We start from the raw sequence: 20,583 nt of genomic DNA, 5'->3' as shown, positions 1-20,583 counted from the left end.
CTCACCATGGCTCACCATGGCTCACCATAGCTCACCATAGCTTACCATAGCTTACCATAGCTCACCGTATATTGGTTGTGTATTGCTCGGCTGCACAGTAGAAATGTACGCCAGAAATGTTGGGGGATATCAGGGAGCCTTGTGTACTACAATAGCACGAAAATATATGAAAAAAACAACGCATCAAAAAGTTGATGAAACACCGACACTTTGCATGATTTACGCACACAACTGGACAATTCACAAAGACACGACATTCTTGCATGTATTGTGAATAAGGTTGATTTACTGCTTGTCGTCTCGGTCTAATGTTCCACCGCTTGCACATCGTATATTTATCTCTCAATATTTTTATAGTTTCAAGTCCTCAGTGGGAAGTTTGCAACCTCCCTTTTCAAATCGTCTCTTGCTAACTAAGGAATATTTGACTGTTGCACAACCTAAATTTGGCTCAGATGAGGGTGACAAGGATGATCGATTAAGCAGGGTCCACTGAACAAGAAACCAAAACAGCAAACAAATCGTTTCGCGGTACATCGAAAGGTTTAAAACACAAACAAGCATTTAGCAGGATTTAAGATCACCACTTTCACAATATACTGCACTTTGGTTTATATTCATGGTGATACCGCTTAAATAAAACAGTGTTGCTTGCTCCTTTATAGCCTGAGGAATTAAGTGTTATGACTGTCGTTATAGTTCAGCGCGTTTTAATTAAGTATTTTAGATGAAAAGGAACAAATAAAGATGCAAGTGAACAATTTCAAAATAGAGTAGTTTTGGGTTGTATAATTGAGGGGGGGGGGAGGGTAGGTTGGGGAAGGACTATATGGTACTTATCACTATTAATCAGACTTCAGAGGCAATTCCTTCAACTTTGAAAACTTACATTTAGTTTATGTTGTAGATGTTCAGTCATGTGAAAATAAATAAGGTATTCAGTTTGAATTAAATTTTTCAGACTTACCAAGGCCTGTGCTCAGCCTGATAAAATTCATAAGCAGCTGCGCTGTGCCGTCTGTTTTAAACAATTCAAGGAACCAAAAGTGTTACCATGCCTGAACACCTACTGTAAAGGGTGCCTTGTGAAACTTGTGAAGAAAAAGGGATATGATGATATCATAACCTGCCCAGAGTGCCGACAGGAAGTTAAAGTAAGTTCAAGATTGAAGACTGAAAGATGTCACTCGTGCAGTCGCGAACATAAGCCAAAAATAAAGAATGTTTATTTCTCATTAAGAAATCACACTTTCGGACTCTGCGCTCTGATGTTCGACCACTGAGTCACAGAGAACTCTGTGGTGAACTCGACTATATTAGGTTCATATATGTATATTGCTTAGATCAGAAACGATGAGAGCGTTGCAGAATACATAAAGATTTTATTCGTTTAGTTGTGAGCGTGGAACATCTGAGCGACATCTGGGTTCCCGGCTTACAAGGAAGATTGTTATGAACACAAGCTGATGAAACTGATAAGGAACTACTTCTTGTGCAAGCTGCATTTGAAAAGAATTATGGTCTGCTTCTGTCCAGGACTTGAATCCCAAGTCAAGGTCCTTCACTAAGTATCCCCCTACTTTTAACAACCAGATTATTTCTCACTCGGGGTGCTTAGGATGAGTCAAAGGGAATTGTGGTGGATTGAAAAAATAACAAAACACCCATTTTCTGGTTTATTCTGAGATTAGTAACAAATCTAAAAATTATGAGAAAATTGTGTTGAGAAAATATTCATATAACTTAGCTGAAAAGTAAGGAGTAGAATTTTTGGGCCTTTTTACGGCAATCGGTTAACCTATCGAGACCCTCTTACATACAGGATACGAAATTCTCACGATACTGTAGTTTCTGGAGTGTTCTGTTGCTTTATATAACTTTCACATGTTCTGGGCTATTTCATGAATGTGGATTAAGGCGCAGTTTAACCTAAGAAATCAGTCAAACTTTAAAAAAAAAGTGTATATAAAAAACGATTAGTCCATAATTAACGCATATAAACGAGTTTATCGATAATACCGCCGCCCAGATAGCCCAATGGTTAGTGCGCTGGACTGTTGTGCGGGAGGTCGAGGGTTCGAGCACCGGCCGGACCAACACTCAAGGTCTTAAAATAATTGAGAAATATTTGCTACCTTTCTATAACATCAAGAAATGGTTAGATATTCTAGTCTTCTCGGATAGGGACGAATAAATGGAGGTCCCGTCTCCTGCAGGGTTGGGGCAGGAGACGTTAATTTCCCACGCATGGATGGGTGCGAAGGTGAGGGTCATATGTTAGAAAACTTATGTAAGTTAATATGTTACCCTCGTTAAATAAAGATGCATGAGTATGAGTATGAAAACCTCTATAAATCTGCACATACTCTCAAATAGATAACTGATGGAGATGTGGCCAGGCTGCCGTCAAATTTCTGGTTGAACAATTCCATGACCTTGCTAAGTATGCAGGATAGCAGCACGGATTCGTCCAAAAAGACACTGCTCTGTGACCACTGTGACAGTGGGGACCCAGTTGTGTTCTCGTTGTACTAGCTGCTGTGTTTTCATGTGCCAGTTTTGTGTTACTGCACATAAAAGTGTTACCACGTTTCAGACGAAAAAACCGTTTAAATCTTCAGTCTGCCTTTTGTACTCAGTCTGCAGTCTACATTTTGTACCGACCGGTTATTTCAACATGGCGTCGTTTCTACGCGGAAAATCTTTCGTAACGCGCGCGTTGGCCTCGTTTTCCGGAAAAGCGGACAAATCGATAATTTGAGTCTATATATTTCAGGTTGTCTTTCAAGTGACATAAATATGTCACCTGACCTTTATTTACCTCAATATAAACCATGAATATGCAATTTTCAACCCATGTATTATACAAGGTATGATATGTACAGCCTATATTTAATTTTTGAACATTTTTGTCACGCTTAGCGTTCCATAATACTTCCTTGTCCTACATGGGTAATTCAAATGTTTCACTTTTTTCAAGACTTGAGCTTTGGACGCATGTGCTCGGTTTAAGCGCCATTCAGCATGAAATTCGTTCTTGTCATCCCCAGTGGAAGACGATAGTTGGACATATGTGTTCGGTTAAAGCGCCATTCAGCATGAAATTCGTTCTGGTTATTCACAGTAGAACACGATAGTAGGGAAGCTTGACTAAAAAAGGAAATGAACGTTCAGGAATTCCTCTCTCTCTAGCTCAGTCTCGGCGATCTAAATTTATCCACTTCCTCGTTCTGAAATCCATAAAAGCCAACACTGGTTGAAAGTCACTTGAGTTGAAGTTTTTTTATCCGAAGTGTGCAACCTATGAGTACAAAATGAAATTGTGCACGCTGGCTGCTGTGACTTTTGTCTTCATCCTGACACTGGATGTACTCGGTCATTGTGAGGGATGGTGGGGCTCCAGAAGTAGTTCTCGAAGTTCCAGTTCAGGGTATATATTCTGTGACGTTTAAGTATGAGGCTCCTATAAAACGTCTCATGCTTTTGCCGTCACATGAACGTACTAGCCCTTCAGTTTATTCACAGACCTACAAGACACGAATCATATCTTGAAATGATATTTCACCTACTCAAGTACGCTACCTATGTTTGGTGCTGTTGAAGGGTACTAGAAAAATGGTATAGAACTGAGACATTTGAATTCATAAAAACAGCAGGGGATCCTTCGGGATACAAAAGGGACATTTAGGTTGCCCCGTCGTTATTTTGGTTTTGAGCTCTTTTCTTTTTCTGCTGTTTTCAGAAGGAGATCATCATCGTCAAGGACGTCTAATATACGGAGTGGAAACCAAATAAAGTGCGGAAAAACCGGTATACGAGATAGAGATGAAACCTGCCACTGCACAGGTATTCAACAAAGTATTTTTTTCAACCGCCAATGCGTCTCGCAAGTGCAAGAAGTTCACGCAAAACTACTCTTTGAGTAGGCCCTCTGGAAAAAATGTGAGGTTGGCTAGAGGTCCATAAGGGTTCTAACACTGTGAAGCTGTCCAGCTCGTCCGTCTTCCCGCGTAAGGAAAAAAATCGCGTCCTGAATGCATGCTCGTTTGCTAAAGCAGTGCAAGATGTCACCATTACTATTTTGACCAATATCAAATCCAGCAAATCTTCATGTGAAAAGCCTTAAAACAATATTTATATGATTTACGTTTTTTTAGAGTGCTTACATTACAACTCTAACTCTGACTGACAACTTAATTTACATACTCAAAATGCGTTCGTTATACAATGCCATTGAATGTTGCAAGCGCGTTTGTGTCTTTTTTTTTTTGCAAGGTCTTGGTACTCTCAGCAGAAAATTGAAAGAACAGCCAATCAAAACGATCCAAGCAGGATGGGAATTCGCGAAGAGCTATGGTAAGATGCGGGTAGAAAACAAGATCAGAGGAAACCTTGCAGCACATCAAGAGGCCAACCGCGAAGCCACCAAAAAGTCCGACGCTGAAACAGCAGCAGCGTTGAGTGCTCTGAGGGAGCAGTATAAGAGACATGGCGACAAAAAGAACCCAGATGGCACTGGGCATATTGGAGATACAAGGACACAGGAAGAAATCGACGCAGTGAGGGATGCAAACAAACAGGGACGAGAAGATGCTAAGAATAAGAAAGAGAAAGGAGAGACCCCTTAGCCGTAACACAGCGCCATTGAAAGCCTATTGATATGTTGATTTAGATTTTTTTTCCTATAGAAAGTTTTACTTCGTTAAAAGCTTGTATTACCGGTGTTAGGTTAGTTACAGGAGACCACGGGCTGTGATATCATTATAGCTTGTGATTATTTTTACGATAGAAAGTTTGACAATATTGTAAACCATAATGAAACGATGGAATTAAAAAAGAGTTTCGACATAACGTCCATCAGTAGTACCTGTATTAGGTGGCTGAACACAGTTTTTGATACTTTTGTTTCTTTCACCATTTTCTCAAAAAGCCTCGATCTCTCGGTCGCCAAAATTGGCAGCAAGGAAGTTAACAACACAAACTTTGTTTTTTCGATAGTTAAGCTGACGTATGTGCCATTGCCATGGCGACATTAATAGATATAAGTAGGCTATTAAAATCGGTTTTGTTTCTTTGCAGAAAATCTAATCATTAGATTTTCTTTATAATTTGAATGAGGCGAGCTTGTAACGATACTCACAAGTTAACACCATTTTGCTAACAATTTAACAGAAAGATCTTTAATTATCCCTTGTTGAAGGTTCACTCGATTTTCTAGAATTTCTTTTGTTTAAAATCAATTTTTTTCAATACTCCAGCTACTTATTTCCAAAAGTATTTTTGTGCCAAATTTCGTGAAATTCTAATGAGTGGTTCTGAAAAATAGGCATATTTCCGAGAAAGCAATTTTCCATTCAATCGCAACTTTTTTACTTACTACGCATGCGCTGCATTTAACTGATTTCTTTCGGCAACGACGAAAAAGCTTAGAATTACTGGGTTCTTTGCACCGTTAACTTTTCTAACATATTTTTGTAATAAAAGATTAAAGCCCTCTATACACTTTGCCAACCATAGAGAAAAATAGCACGGATAGTGCGGGTACGTGTTGAGTAAATGAAATGACTACTCTGTTGACGGCATGTTTGCTTTTGCAATCCTTGTTCGCACGCTGAATTGCGTCAGCAAAAGCGCGCGCGAAAACTGTGTTCAGCCACCTTAAGCGTGATATATCCCCTCTCTTCATCCTTCACATTTACGAGAATATGTTGACCGAGTGAGAAATTTCCGGAGATGTCTCAATGACTTCCTTAGTTTGCTTTTTCTTCAGACGAAAGCAATATAGCATCAACAAGAGTGAAAAACTACATTTGCGAGTGCACCGAGCAACCCTTACACGTCATGAGCCTAGATTGCATTGCGCATTATTCAAGATGGCGGCCTCAGGAAATTCGAAGTGGCCGTTAGACTCTTCTTTGAAAAATGATAAAAAAATCAGATCGCTTGGTAAGGCAATTTTTTATGCTAGATCTATTGAGAAGTACATTTGGAACGTTTTGAAAGCTATTTGTTAAAGGAGTGGAGGTTCCCTTTAGGAGAAATGATGGGCCCTTCTTACCCCAGTTAGGCCTATCTGCATTGGCACTAATCACGTGGGTTATTTCATCGGTTCACGATACATTTTGCCGTACCTGGCAGCAAAGTTTTTAACATAACACTTGGAAAAAAATGGTTGGTAGAAAGTCTCGAGCGTATGGAACAACACCACTTCATGCCATAATTGACCACTTAATGTACAGAATCTCGCTCAAAAATACTACTTACTTTGATTTTGGGAGAGAAACACGAATTCAACATAGCTTTAAAGATTATTCTTAGATATATTTCAGTGGTTCGGCTCTCAGTTAAGTGATCGTTCAATAAAGGTGGAAGACAATACAAACAAGCCTTTTGGCTTAGTAAAGGATGCCTAATGGAGGTGAAAATTACAGTGATTAGGGGAAACAAACTCGGGACTTTAGCAACTGACAGGTTAATACAGAGTGAATGCTTAACGTGGTGTAGCTTACAACAGGCTGGATCATAACAAGGTGTATGTGATCAACTGAACAATGATTTCGTTGTTATTTTTAAATAAACTCTATCTGGGTTGCCTGTGCGGGCGCGGCCCTAAGGCATTGTGGGGGAGTGAGCAGTATACCCAGCCCACTCATTTGCATATTTGGGCAGCCTTTGAAGACTTTGAAGAACCAGTCATGAAACAGTAGACATGATAGAGGCTGTTGTTAAATGCAGATGAAAGGCTGGGTATACTGCAATTTGGCCGAAAAATTACTCTACATCAATGCTTTTTCTCTATAGGAGTATCCATCCTGACCCCTGAAAATTGCAAGGTATTTTTGCCACCAGTGCTTTCTTTAAAAAAAAAATAAAAAAAAAAATCAAATTTGTTTGTCAGTGACACAATGTATTTCATCGTGGCGTGATTGCGTACAAACCGTCACAAACCATTATTTCGCCATATAATCAAACGACATCCCTTCCCCCCTCCCCTACAGGCGTCACGGACGAGAAACGCCAGTTTGTTTCTGCTCCTATCTTGGCGGAAGTCGACAATTTTTACGTCTTTTTCTTGAGTTGACATCCCACAAGAGCTTTGGCGCTGCACAGTTTGTTATTAGGTGAGTGGGCCTTTTATTAAGAAGCGTTCTTTTCAATAAAGTGTCGCTGAACTGTAAGGAACAAATAACAACTTGCTCGTACGACACGGCGATCTAATTTTCTTAGTGCAAGTGTGGCACTGAAAGATGATTGCATTATTATGAATTATCATGAAGTTTTTCAGGTGTGATACCTCATTACTTTTTCGAGGTCCAGCGGGGAAATACTTGTTTACGTGTCTATTCTGCGTTTAAAAGGAGGTCCAATGGTTACGATGAGTTTCAATATTCAACAATTGTGACCCAAAGGATACCTCGTTCATAAAAGTAGTAAGCGACTGAAATTTGTTTTCTCACTGATACATGTGGTTTGATAGAGGAAAGCTAAAAATAGAATTTGGTTAACGAGTGACTTAAATGAGTTTTAACAACCTTTTTACTTTCTCTCATACTCAACTACTACCAAATCAGAAAGATGTTTTTTCGTTAAGTCACGAGCGTGGGCGGACAAAGAAAAAATTCTGAGTCTCCATGAGGAATTGAACCTCAGACCATCGGATTCCGGGCTCTGATGCTCCACCACTGACCAACAGAGATTCTTTGGCGAGCAAGGCCCATTATGAAGTTCATATATGTCATGTTTTGTAAAGAATAAGAAAGATGGTAAGTTTCGAGGTAAAGAAATGTAGAAAGATGTTTATTCGCCTAGACACAAGTGTGGAACAAAGAGATTCGATTCATCTTGGGGAAGTTTTTCTTTGTTCCATGCTCGTGACTAGACAAAAAACATCTTTCTATATTTCTTTACTGAGCTCAAAACTTACCAGCTTTCTTCTTCTTTACAACCTCAAATCACTTTGACTCGTTTAATCCTGTTCTGTACCTAATGTGGAATCACTTACCTTTTATAAACCTCTAGTTTGGACACAGTATCCTTCAAAAATCTTATCAAGCTCTTTATGTGTCTCCAACAAAGATTGCACTGAAAATCAGAACCAACAAATCTCAAATTTGAGCACGTGAGGAATTTAGTGCAAACAGGTGAGTGCAATATAAATCACATTATATTTTAATCTAATGTTTGATATCTTTTCCCCAGAGACTTTATCTTAGTTCCGTTTAACCATACTGTATTTAATGAAATTTCTTTCTCAGCTAGGTAATTTCCCAAGGTTTTAAGAAGATCATGGCCACTGGTAAGCGATATATTCCTCCCATGTCTAGAAGAAAAGAAACAACAGGAGCAGCAGCAGAATCGAGAAGGAAGTTAGATGACCTTGTTCAAGATCCAATTTTTACAGTGAAACTGGGGTCAAAAAATCATTACAGTGAGTCTAACTCAGAGAAAGTAATTTTGTCATTATAGTGTTACCTGCTTTACAGTTGGCAACGATTATCACAAATCTCAGTATGCTGTGTATACTTGTTATTTACCAGGTATAAAGTGTAATTTGAATGTTGTATGCATACAACATTAAATAAAAAAGTCACAGCCAGGAACTGTCCACATTTCTCATGAAAATAAGCAAAGATATTCTTAATATTTAGATCTTTTTTGTTACCCCTGTACTTTTCCTCACCCCATAGAAACAAAGCAACTATCCACAATTGTTTTGATCAATTTTGCATATGATCTTTCACAGTTACCCCTGGTCACCCTGGAAATATATATCCCATTGTAGTTGAAGAAGTTATCAAAAGAGTATTTTTCATAAACAAAATTGAAATAATCGTGGAACTTAAATGGAAAGAGTCTCACTCAGCCTTCTTCTCAGACTTTTCCCATCTTTCTCTGAGGAACAAGGGACTACTGATTAGTTTTAGGCATAATGGAAGAAGCAAGACCAACACTCTTCCTCCTAAGCATTCCTTTCTCCCTTGCATGCTCATAAGTTTTTCCACCAAGAGACATCCGGGTACAAAGCAGATTTTTATAATTAGAACATAGTTTAAAAATAGTTTGTACTTATTACAACTTGTCAAAATACAGCATATGAATTTGATTTTCAGGTGACCTTCCATTTCCTGAAGTAACAGAAAAGGATGAGAGTAACTCAAACATTCAACAATTTCAATTTCCTTTCAAGGAAAGAGAACTACGAAAATTGATGCTGGTAATTATAAGTTGGCCCACACATTAAAAAAAAATTGTCATGTAAAAACACTGCTGCTCTGTCAGGCCCATTGCCAGCATTGAAAAACAAACAAGGAAGTTAGTACAGTTGGTGATAATTTAAAAGATTAGGATACTACTGGTAAAAGATTTATTGCCATTTGATGGTTGATTAGAAACTTGTGAAAAAATTATATCAGCCACAATTTTGTAGCCAATAATTTAATCAGGTTGAAGGTATCAAAATGTTGCCTTTTTGGTCCAATTTCAGCTCTCTTCATGTGATTTTGATGCTCAGACTGTATCACTTTTTTCCTTTTTGCAGTGGTTCCGAGAAATAGGTTGGAAGGACCAGAGTGCAGAGTTGCAGTTTCCGCCAGATCTTGAAAAACTACATCGGAAACAAGTTCATGACATTGCACAAAGCTATGGTCTGGGAACTTCCAGCAAAGGCTTTAATGAAAAGGTAAGTGCCTTCAATGTCATAATTATAAAAGGTTGGTCTAAACTTTGGGTTTTGTGTACTTCGGTGTGAGTGTGTACACAATGGTGTGAACCCAAGAGTGACAGGTGATCATGTAGTCCAATCATCTGGGTGAGAACAGTGCTGAGAAGGATATGTAATGTCTGGATTGACTCTCATGATGACTTCTGCTAACTTAAAGGTTGTTGAAACATTGGCCTGACTATTGATGGTAATATTCCTTCTCAGGGTTTCTCTCACCCAGAGAATCAGCCTGCACAATCAAGTGTACAGAAGCTTGTTGTGCAGGCATCTTAGGTTAAAAGGAGAAGTATAAGGGGTTAGGAAGAAGGCACATTGAATTTTTTTTTCTTTTGACTTAATCTATTATGATCATTATCTGAAACAAAGGGCAACAAAAGTTAACTGTTTTGGAAAACAAAATTCAGTGATACCAATTAATTGCTCAAGACGCAATTAAAGGAAAAGATGCAAGTCCTTACACCCGTTGATCATTATTATGATTAGCATCAAGTGTTTATGACTTGATAATTGATGATGGGTATATTTAAATGATGTGGATGATGCATTGGCCTATTAAATGGTTCGTGTGGTGGGCTCTGGGTCCAAAGGTCTAGGTTTGAGACCTGGGGCCCATTTCTCGAAAGTCCCGGTAACTTAACAGGCCTGAAGCCACATTTGAAAATCAAAATTTAAAGGATAGGAAAGCAGGTTTGATCACCCAAACCAGTCCTTTTTGTTCCTTTAGCTCATAGTTTTAATGTATCATTTTCAAAACTTTTGAATCCCTATCTTGAAGGAAAACAGAACAGCTTTATGGGCCTGTTAAGTTACTGGGACTTTCGGGAAATGAGCCTCTGGTGCAGTCAATGTGTTGTGTTCTTGGGCTAAACACTTTACTATTACAATGCTGTTCTCCACCCAGCAGTATATGTGAGTACTAGTGTTTTGTTGGGTAGGCCTGATTCAATAATGGGGGGTAACCTTGTGATGGACTAGCATCTCATCCAGGGGGGAGTGGTAATACTCCTAGTCACTCTATGCTTAGGAAACTGGGATAAGCTTTGTCTGGGGTGAGCCACAAGACTTGAACCTCACCTTTATTAAAACAATGACTCTTGATAGGTATTAACAATTATTTTGTCTTTTTCTTCAGCGTTTTATTAGTGTATACTCAATTGAAAATGCTACTCTTGGTGTTGGTAAAAACTACTTGACCAAGGAAGAAAAGGAAAAAGCCAATACCATCTGGAGACTTGTCAAACAACAAGGAGAGGAAGAAAAATATAAAAACTTTAGTCACAATGAGATTGATGAGATGGTTCTTGCAAATAGCCTTGATCCATTACTTAAAGAGTTGTGGGAAAAGAGAGAATCCTTACTAGTAGATGACTTCCAAGAAAAGTCTAAAGTTACTGATGAGTAATTCAAGCCTTAGTTTGTGTTGTGTCAATTTCACTTTAAGTTATTTATTCATCTGATAGTCTCCTACACATTGGTTTGTTTCCACTTCAGAGATACTTCAGCATAATGGTTAATCTTAATCTGATATTCTTTGTGAAAGCTATTTAGTGGGGGAACAATTAAAGTTATGTGTATTTTCTTCCATGGAAGCTTCAGTAACTGTGAAAAAGAACAAAAATTTTAACTCTCAAAGTGGATATCCGGAGTAACAATCTTTCATTTCAAGAGAACTATTCTCTGACTTCCTCACCCTATACCCTAATTTTGTCTTCATATACCATACTTTCACAAATAAGTATAACATTTGGGCTAAAAGGAGTGGTGGTTATTGGAAGGAGGGTGCTTAATCCAGCAGAGGTGGGGGGGGGGGGGGATGCTTATTAAGTTAGTGCAGCAATTGTACAAAGATTATAAGAACAGATAATGCTAATGCACATAAATGAACTCTCCAAGCGCATGGAGAAAGAAATGGCTGAACTAGAAAAGAAACCACTCACATGTACTGATTGCACTGTAGTTTAAAGTTGTAAATAAAGTGGCCATAAAAACAAGCTTTTACTTGCATCCCAACCATAATTTTAAGAAAGTGCAGAAGGGGGGGGGGGGGACTTACTCAGAGGGATACTTGTTTCATATTATAGTGTAGGGGGTTGGTGCTTATCTGGTGGAGGGTGCTTTTTTAGAGTACAAGTACTTATTTGAGGAAATATTGTATGAGCACATGGCTTGAGTGTATCATTAATACAAGTGAAAGAAAAATTAGCAGTGGTTAGGTAATTTATTAAGAGCTTAGACAATGTTAACCAATCTGAAATTCAAATTTCTTCCTATAGTAGTGGTATACAGCACAGAAGTGGTCTGAGTAAGAGCTGTGATGTAATCTACAGCATTTCTCCAGCATAACTCCTCCCCTGGAGTTGAACTTAGCTGGATTCAATGTTAATTAAATCAGGAAGAAAAAAATTTTAAACACAAAGTTCTATAAAATAAAAGGTTTTAATTATTAAATATCTGTTTTCTTTACAATAAATATGGTACAACAATACTATTGTTCCTGGTGTTCAATTTTCAATAAGAAACATTCTACCATTATGTGGCATACTTATGTCTAAATGTCAATAATTTGCAACTATAGCCAATTAAAATTAACAGTAGAGTTCAAAACTCACACAGTTAACAATTGCATGGCAATTTTTATGACTTGCACCTTAAACAGTGACTAATGAATGTTGATTCACTTTGTCCTGTTTATTTTTTTAAGGTTCATCTTGTCCCTTTGATGTGCTGCTCATAATAAAATATTTATTAGTTAAAAAATATATTTTACAGTTATCATTTGTTAAGGAGCTAAGTGATCACTTGTCAATATTTACTGAGCCTGAGAAGAGTAGTACAATAAAATTTTGGTTGATGAACCAAATAACCACATTTTCTTTTGCTTTCATTGTCAAAAACTGTCAAAAAATTGTGGAATGCCCATTTTGAAAAATTACATGTAGTGCTTTTGTATTGCTATCTCATCTGGTTATTGTGGAAAGATACATCAATGAAGTCTCCAGCAGCCATTAACAGCATATTTCTAAGACCATCTGAGAAATTATATTAAATTAAATTAGGATTTTCTATTATTGTCTCTCTCCGCAACAAGTGTGCTTTCACATGAAACCATTGCTCTTTAGAATTCTGGACATGTACAGTGTATTGCCAATGTCATGGCAGCTTACATTGTACAGCTTTCACCATGGCCTACGCCCCTACAAGTCAGACTTGACCAACTTTTAACTATAAGTCCACAACTTGTGTATCATTTAACATTATTTGCCTGACAAGCCTTTCACTCAGCTTCCAAAGCTTGGCAGCTGTTTCAGGATTCTTAGCTTCATCTGATGGCTTGCACACATTACAGTTATTAAAATAGTGTCCTCCCACTTTATTGAGTTCTTTTGATGTAGCACAGTACACAACAGTGGCTGCACCTTGTGCCTGAAAAAAGGAAGGTAAGTTATAAGACAGAAGAATGTTTCATTAAGGAGTTATCTGGTGAATTACACAGGTCACACTACTATCAACCTCTTGCTTATATAACAGCCACATTTGCAGCCAATTTGTTAAATCTTAATTTAACCTTTAACTTCTATGCTCTGATTGGTTATTCTTCCCTCCCTCTGCTATACATTCCCTTGTAAATTAGTTAAGAGAATTTGGTGTTAGATCAAGATGACAACTTCTACCTGATAGGTTTGAGTATTCTCCAAACTAGTTTGCCGGATAATGTATGGATATTATAGAGTAAAGTTGCATGCACATGTCAATCACTTCTTGGAGTAATAGGGTTAAACTTTTCCATGATGACCACTTGCATGCATTCATAAGCAACTTTATGAACAAAAACTTTCTACTTTACCTGACACAAAAAAAGGTGAAACTCCTTCCTCCCTAAAACACCCCTTCTCTCCCTCCCTCTTGCCCAGAGGAGACCATTGTGGAGAGCTTAGAATCACCTTCTTGATTGGAGCTAAATCGATTGTACAGCCACTATAGATAACCCTGAAGTTTAAGTTAATTAGTGTACAATAAATTACCAGTGAGTGTGCATTACACTTAAAACTTACTGGTGTCTTTGCAAATGGTCTGGCCACAACAAAGAAAATCCAATAGAACCATGAAGTCTTAGACAGTGAAGTGTAAATCAAGTTTCCAGGGTGTACAGCATTACATGTCACTCCTTTAGGTTTCAAGCGGCGATTCAATTCCATAGAGAAGAGCAAGTTGCAGAGTTTGGACTGATTGTAAGCCACAATGGACCAGTATTTATCTTTAGAAAGAGGAATTTCTGACAAAGGTAACTTTGTGGAGTAGGTCAAGTCAGGAAATCTAATGAAGGAAAAAAGATGTGTCAGATAATTTTTCCTCTCCCAAAAGATTATACATATTTGTTCCAAAGAAATAAAATTTCATAACTTTTTACTTCTCAACCTCACATTGCATAATTTTCTTTTCAGCTTGAAAATCATAATATGTTTAAATTTTAAGACTCTCCAGACTTTTACTTTCATCCCCTTAACAGATTTTGAGTTTCAAAGCTATGCAGTCATAAAATAACTTTAAGTTGTAAATATAATGAGATCAGGACCCACTTGTAATAAAACGAAAATTGTATACACAGTGCTACTATAGGATTGGAAGTTACATGACATATATTTCTTTTCATTTTCCATTTCTTTAAAATGACCATTCAGTGTTTTCTACTGTAGAATTATATTATTTTTGGAGGTTACTTCTTAAAATTGAAAACTAAGGGACACAAGAGCAATGGAGTCCTGACTTAACCCTTTGGCCTCTTAGAATGACTAACATCTAATTTCTCCTTACAATATTACTCCTGAATCAAACAATAAGGTCAGGAGAATAAAGGAAATGATCATCAACACCTGCACCATAGGCAGTGTATAGGAACCAGTATGGAAAATATGGATTTACAGAGTTAAAGGTATAAAAATTATATAAATTGCACAGATACTCAATCATGATTTGATCAAATAAGCACAGATTTCACTCACCGGTGAGACTCAGATGACAAAACTACAACTCTGGCAGGAGATGATGAGCAAAGAATGTCTTCAATCAACTTCACAAGGTAGAAATGGCCTAGATGATTGACACCAAAGGTGCTCTCAATTCCATCCTCTGTCTTGATCCATGATAAACCAAATACAGCAGCATTACAAACAAGGATATGGAGGGGACTGCATGAAACACCACAGTTTAAGAAATGAAATCACTTACAGGACTGCTAACTTGATGTTAAAATAAACTACAAAATTTAAAGGAAGTTGACAAATGAGTAAAAACAATGAAACCATTGCTGTAAGATCTCCCAACAATATCACCCTTCAGTCACATATCAAGGTTGCAGGAATATAGGAAATGATCAACAATTAAAGAAAATCTTGATTGTTTAACAAATTCTCCTTGTCAGCATCATGAAAACCTCAAGATTTCCCTGAAATCTTGCACACATGAAGAGAGCGTGAAATGCGTGAAATGCTGTTTAAGGTACATGTGAAGTGTGAAATTTTCTAAAATTTGTGTACGTGTGTGAAACAGGATTAGGACTCTGTCTTTGCTATCCTCATTCAAGTTGACTATTTTACTTAATTGCACTTTTTAACTTTTCAAACTCCTATCTAGCTTCTGGACAGCACATTTTGTTCTTTAAAACTTTGCATTCTGCCAAAGTGTTTATATAATTTATTTAAAGCAAATTCTACTTACAGTTTCCGCCCTCTGAATTCTTCTGCAAAGGTTTGTATGCTTGCAAATGATGCCAAGTCTAGCAACATGGTTTCCACATAAGCTTCAGGGGTCTACAGCATTTGAGGAAGAAGGAAAATGAAACTCAATTTTAAGTTAGACTGAGAAATTGTTTAGTTAGTTTAATAGTTTAAAAAGAAATATTACATCGCAGCCAAGGGGCTGAATTGCATGATATTTTACAATGATATATTATGTTATAATAGATACATACAGGAGTATAATACATACAGGAATATAATAAAAATTACAATTGTATCAGAAACTATGAAAAGATAAAATATCACTAAGATCGAGTAATACTAGGCAGGCTTGATCAATCGAATATTCACACAGTGTTGCATGATTGCTAGTTGACACATGCTCGAGATGAAGGACCGCGGAAAATGCTTGGTGTGCACGCCAGAATTTTGTTGTGTATAGTTGTTTCAATTTTTTACATTTTTAAATTTAGCTTTAAGTGCCTATCTCCATTAGCATACAAATAAAATTAACAATTGAAAATACAGAATTGCTGACAATTAGAATTAGTAATGACAATATCTAAAAGTATGAAGTAAAGAAAATTGACACTGAGACATTCATAGGAAGAGAATGTTAACACTAGTATACCCTTCATTTAGAACTCTTAGAAAGAGCGAAATTACCAACACTCTACACGCAGCAGCTACAGGCCATTGTGATTTTAATGTACAAAGTAAAAAACGGCCTGGTGCCTCCCTATGTTGCGGACTTATTTGTCCTTGCCAACTCTCATTATTTTCTTAGAAATCATGACTTCGTCATTCCTAGATTTTGGACTGTTGCTTATGGAAAACATAGCCTTACCTACTTAGGCCCTGTTAATTGGTCCAAATTAGATGCATATACTATTCGATCGTCTGAACTTTGGGCATCTTCAAAAAGCGCATCAAACTGTTCAAATTCACAAGTCTGCCTGACAGAACCTGTAGAGACTGTTTTTTATGTAATAATTGACAATTTATGACTCAATTATTGAGATTTTCTTTTTTTTAACATAATATTTACAATTAGTTAGGTAATTGTAGTTAGGAATCCCCCATTAGTGTATTTCTTACGCTAGAGTTATTGACACTTAAGTTCTTACTTACTTACTTATTTTAGGTACTGTTTACACGGATGCAGTTTCATTTGTAACTGCATTGGTTTCAATGTTGTTATGCCTTTTGTTTACACAATCAATGAAACCAGATCGTTTTGAAATGCTCCACTTTTGAAGGCGTTTTCAGGACAACCTGGTTCTGATAACGAACTCAACTGGCGCCAGAAGGCGTAACTGCATCAAAAGCGATGTGGTTACAAATGAAACCGCATCAGTGTAAACAATGCCTTAATGACCTGTGCTTGTCTGATCATAGCTGCCGCTCTGTTTGCTTTGTTCATGTTCCTGCAAGCTAAAATCACATGTGCTCCATGAAGTGCCAGAGCCTTGGCAGTCTCAAAACCTGTTGAAAATTCAATTTAAAATAACAAAAATCCAAATTAATTCATGATTAAAAGAAAAAAAAATACCATTACCTGAGGTAGAGTGATATCTAAAAGCATTATTATTAATAAGATAAACATTATTCTATATACAAGGCTAAAAGATTAAGAAAAAATTATTAAAATGTTTAAACCAAACGTTTTTGGCTGTTTGCCATCATCAGGGTCGAAAGTGATGACCGTCTGTACATACATATATATCTTATGTGATTCCCGATGGGAAAAGTTTGGAGACATAAGAAATAACTTGTATGATATAGAATGTATGTACAGACAGTCATCACGTTCAACCCTGATGATGGCAAACAGCTGAAAACGTTTGGTTTAAACATTTTAATAATTTTATCTTAATCTTTTAGCCTTGTATATATAATATCTTTTATTAAGCGAACATTATGGACAAGATAAACATTAATTGACTACTACCTCACTACCTAAGGTAGGACTGAATCATTGCCAGCTACAGTTTCTGGTAGCTCAAAGATATAGATGAGATTAAACAAAATGATGGCATAGACCAGATAAGAAGAGAGGGCCTTGAGATGTGATGATCCTACTATGTACACACATAAGGTAAATCAAAGGACAATTTAGCTAATTTCAATATGTAGAAAAGTGGCCATTAATCCGAGGGAGACTCAGAGTGGTAAAAGTGAATGTATGGACCATCTATCAGGACATAACAACACTTGTTGTAGAAAGCTGGCCCTTAGTAGAGATTTGATTATATCTCAAAATGGTTCCTAAACACAATGTGTAAAATATGCTGACCTATGCCACTGTTGGCTCCTGTCACCATGGCAACCTTTCCACTCAAGTCTTCTCCATTCAACACATGCATGGCTGTAGAGTGACTGTCCAACTTTTTTGAATTTTTTTTGCTCTTGGTGAAATTCAAGGCTATTCTTGGGTCAATGTAAGTGGTAACCCTATTCACAGAACTGTTAAAAAATTCCACCTAACAGTCAGTGGAAACTACACATTACATGTCATCATGAAATGACTCTATATCATATTTTATTATACTCATTTTTAAATCACTGGTGATCCTTGTAATTTGAGTGGCTCTCATTGCTACGATTTATTCACCAATCACAATATGTTTGCCCTAAATCATATCTTTTTCCCAACCAAAGGGAAAGCCTCACTAAAACACAACAACCAATTTCTAGACTTTTCTAAAATAACCAATCAAATTGCAGGAAAATGAAAGACAATTTAGCAAGGTTTTGAATTTGTTCAAACAAACTAGGGAAGGAAGGGGGGAGGGGTTGTGTATGATTCACAATCTCAAATCTCCAAATATTTCATATTTTAAGAGGATGGTTTCTATGTTGATAAGATTTCAAAGAGAAAAAAGTACTCACTCAAAAAAGAAAACACTTCCTTTACTGTCATATAATTTTTGCCAACCTTGTGGAAGATCTAGAGATGTAAAAAAAAAAAAAAAAAAAGAAAGAAAGAAATGATAATCCAATTACAATGTACATATGAAGTTCATATATTTTGAACTGCGGTATTAGATACGTATGATGCACAATCCTTTATTTAGATATGAACTTCATATATACATTGTATCTGATTTATCATCACGGGTTTATTACGAATCAATTTAACGGCTTGTTCCCAGTTGGCTTGTTAGCTCAATTGGTAGAGCACTGCAATACTATCGCAGTGGTTCGAATCCCGTACAGGCCTGATTTTTTTCAGATCTGATTTTCGCTATTACATAAATAGCGCTCTCTACTGCGAGGATTGTGTGTCGTACGATAATCCAATTATAGGCCCAACCAGAAATACATATATATAGGAAATGTTACATATCTTCACTCTTAACCGAGTGTGATGAAGTTTATAGTCCATCAGACAGATGGACAATGCCTGCCTGTAGTATTTTCATTTAAATAAAAAAGGGTATTAATAGTATATTGTGCCACTCTCAATTTTAAGTGTAAAGTCTATTTAATACCAATCTCTTTTTTCTAAAGCACAGTGTTTTAGTCCACAAGATTTGACAGATAAAACAGCAAAGTATGAAACACATTCAATAGTAAGTCACTCAGGGCTTGACACTAACTTTTCAACTTACTAGCCAAGTGGCTAGTGACATCTTAGGTGTTACAACAATTGCAGTTTGTTTATTAGCCAAACTGGCCTGTGGAAATAAAAAATCACTAGCCAAAACTGAATTTCTACTAGTCTGTGGCTAGGCTAGTGGGCTACCATTAGTGTCGTGCCCTGTCACTCATTCTGCATAGTCATTTTCAAGATGCTTAACTTCCTTGAGACAGAGCTGATGAGACTAAGTAACCCTGTCACAAAATTAAGATCTCAGCGATCAGTAAATAGTCTCCTTTAAACTGCTCAACATTTTTGTGTCAATCAGTTAGGAGAATGCTTTTTTTTAATTATCGAGATAGCACCTAGCTGATAAATTGAAAATTCTCACTATCATCTTACCTTTATCACCCTAGATTTACATTTCGATCAATTTCAGAGTTTAAAGGTTTGACATGACTGTAACCTTTCATTAACAATTTAATTTGTAAAGCACGTAATTTGATTTCGAAATTACCTCCACAGACTTTGTATCTTTTCCCCGACGTTGGATGCTCCCACTGTGTTGATTTTGTCAAGTGACTAGAAAAATAATTTGTAACCAAAAATAAGGTAAGCAAATATTTAAATCGTTCCAACTCATTGAAGGAGACGAACAATAAAAACCGTCGATATCATTGTTTACGTTGTGTAAAAAGGGTGTTAGTATGACGGTATATTTGACAAAATTCACATGTAAAAAAAAAAAAAACAGTAATATATGAATTTAAAAAAATATCTGCCACTTATGAACATCTTGTTTAAAACGATTACGACTAAATTCCTATTCTGGCACCTGCATCCATAAGTGGGACAGGATTGTTTTGAAACAGATCCGTCAAAGGACCTTTCATAAAATTACGTTTGAATCACGAATTAAGCTATGGGAAAAGACTCACTTAGCATAGTAGATCCTCCCATCGTCCATTGTTCTTATCTCCCAACCAGGCGGTAAAAAGTGTTCCTCGGAGTTTTTAAACTTGCTGGTTTCTTCAAACACCAGTCCGCCATCCTTGGCAGCCATTTTGTACCTTTCACCGACAAGGCACTGGGGCGGCCCGACAACCCACAAGGGGAGTGGGGAGGGGGAATGTCATAGGGTGGTTTACAGCAACAAAATAAGAACAACAATAACGAAACAAAGAGAAAGATCGTCATTATTGAAGACTAAAACATCCCCTGAGCTCTGTCCTTTTTAAATCAAGATGTGTTTTTTTCATTCATTGACACCACCAGAGAAGTGGTGTAGGAATTTAATTACATTAGTGCCCTTATTTCACCATTGATGGCACCCCAAAATTTAATTTTTGTTCTGCCCACTAGGTTGAGAGACAGAATGACCCTGTGATAAGGGTGGATAAGCTGACTGTCTTGTCTGAGGGTGCAAATTAAGAAAATAGCTGAAGTATAGCTACAAATTCCCTTCTTGGGATACAAGTTCTCATCAGGTCCTTCTTTCAAGGTAAAAAAGTCACACCTACAAATGCCCTTTCCTCTGAGTCCCA

The 20,583-nt window shown here is 37.0% G+C and overlaps 3 protein-coding genes across 10 annotated transcripts; 2 read left to right on the top strand and 1 right to left on the bottom strand.

Moving 5' to 3' along the window:
- Positions 1–3,008: 3,008 nt before the first annotated feature.
- Positions 3,009–4,855, top strand: LOC111347448 (uncharacterized). Its single transcript, XM_022954694.2, has 3 exons — positions 3,009–3,430; positions 3,743–3,846; positions 4,276–4,855. Exons 1-3 carry the CDS (start codon positions 3,315–3,317, stop codon positions 4,626–4,628), a joined length of 573 nt encoding a protein of 190 aa, XP_022810429.2. The 5' UTR covers positions 3,009–3,314; the 3' UTR covers positions 4,629–4,855.
- A 2,143-nt stretch (positions 4,856–6,998) lies between these two features.
- On the top strand, positions 6,999–12,206 carry LOC111333483 (uncharacterized). 8 transcript variants are annotated; one of them, XM_088753402.1, is made up of 6 exons: positions 6,999–7,121; positions 8,077–8,141; positions 8,260–8,428; positions 9,111–9,214; positions 9,539–9,679; positions 10,854–12,206. In XM_088753402.1, the coding sequence occupies exons 3-6, from the start codon at positions 8,287–8,289 to the stop codon at positions 11,121–11,123; spliced, it is 657 nt and encodes a 218-aa protein (XP_088609528.1). In that variant the 5' UTR covers positions 6,999–7,121; positions 8,077–8,141; positions 8,260–8,286; the 3' UTR covers positions 11,124–12,206. The 8 variants fall into 8 exon arrangements, with proteins under 8 accessions (XP_088609528.1, XP_088609525.1, XP_088609526.1 ...); XM_088753399.1 differs by having other exon boundaries at positions 8,256–8,428; XM_088753400.1 differs by having other exon boundaries at positions 8,020–8,141.
- Positions 12,139–20,509, bottom strand: LOC111333482 (WW domain-containing oxidoreductase). Its single transcript, XM_088753393.1, has 9 exons — positions 19,978–20,509; positions 19,557–19,621; positions 18,349–18,406; positions 17,753–17,922; positions 16,835–16,941; positions 15,437–15,528; positions 14,722–14,907; positions 13,774–14,035; positions 12,139–13,144 (listed from the first exon to the last, which is right to left on the bottom strand). The coding sequence occupies exons 1-9, from the start codon at positions 20,100–20,102 to the stop codon at positions 12,944–12,946; spliced, it is 1,266 nt and encodes a 421-aa protein (XP_088609519.1). The 5' UTR covers positions 20,103–20,509; the 3' UTR covers positions 12,139–12,943.
- Between the last annotated feature and the right edge of the window lie 74 nt (positions 20,510–20,583).

This window comes from Stylophora pistillata, chromosome 3 (genome assembly GCF_964205215.1).
Source record: "Stylophora pistillata chromosome 3, jaStyPist1.2, whole genome shotgun sequence".
Classification (NCBI taxonomy): domain Eukaryota; kingdom Metazoa; phylum Cnidaria; class Anthozoa; order Scleractinia; family Pocilloporidae; genus Stylophora; species Stylophora pistillata.
The sequence above is the reverse complement of the archived record's forward strand: the minus strand, read 5'-3'. Positions and strand labels throughout refer to the sequence as shown.

Bases quoted from the DNA above. Each gene is read 5' to 3' on its own strand.
- LOC111333482 (XM_088753393.1), bottom strand. From the start codon at position 20,102: ATGGCTGCCAAGGATGGCGGACTGGTGTTTGAAGAAACCAGCAAGTTT. The intron at 19,622-19,977 runs GTGAGTCTTTTC...TTATTTTTCTAG, and splicing joins GGGAGGATCTACTATGCTAA to TCACTTGACAAAATCAACAC. The intron at 18,407-19,556 runs GTAATTTCGAAA...TTACATCTCTAG, and splicing joins AAGATACAAAGTCTGTGGAG to ATCTTCCACAAGGTTGGCAA.
- LOC111347448 (XM_022954694.2), top strand. From the start codon at position 3,315: ATGAAATTGTGCACGCTGGCTGCTGTGACTTTTGTCTTCATCCTGACA. The intron at 3,431-3,742 runs GTATATATTCTG...TGCTGTTTTCAG, and splicing joins TCTCGAAGTTCCAGTTCAGG to AAGGAGATCATCATCGTCAA. The intron at 3,847-4,275 runs GTATTCAACAAA...TTTTTTTGCAAG, and splicing joins TGAAACCTGCCACTGCACAG to GTCTTGGTACTCTCAGCAGA.
- LOC111333483 (XM_088753401.1), top strand. From the start codon at position 8,287: ATGGCCACTGGTAAGCGATATATTCCTCCCATGTCTAGAAGAAAAGAA. The intron at 8,429-9,110 runs GTGAGTCTAACT...TTTGATTTTCAG, and splicing joins GGGGTCAAAAAATCATTACA to GTGACCTTCCATTTCCTGAA. The intron at 9,680-10,853 runs GTAAGTGCCTTC...CTTTTTCTTCAG, and splicing joins GCAAAGGCTTTAATGAAAAG to CGTTTTATTAGTGTATACTC.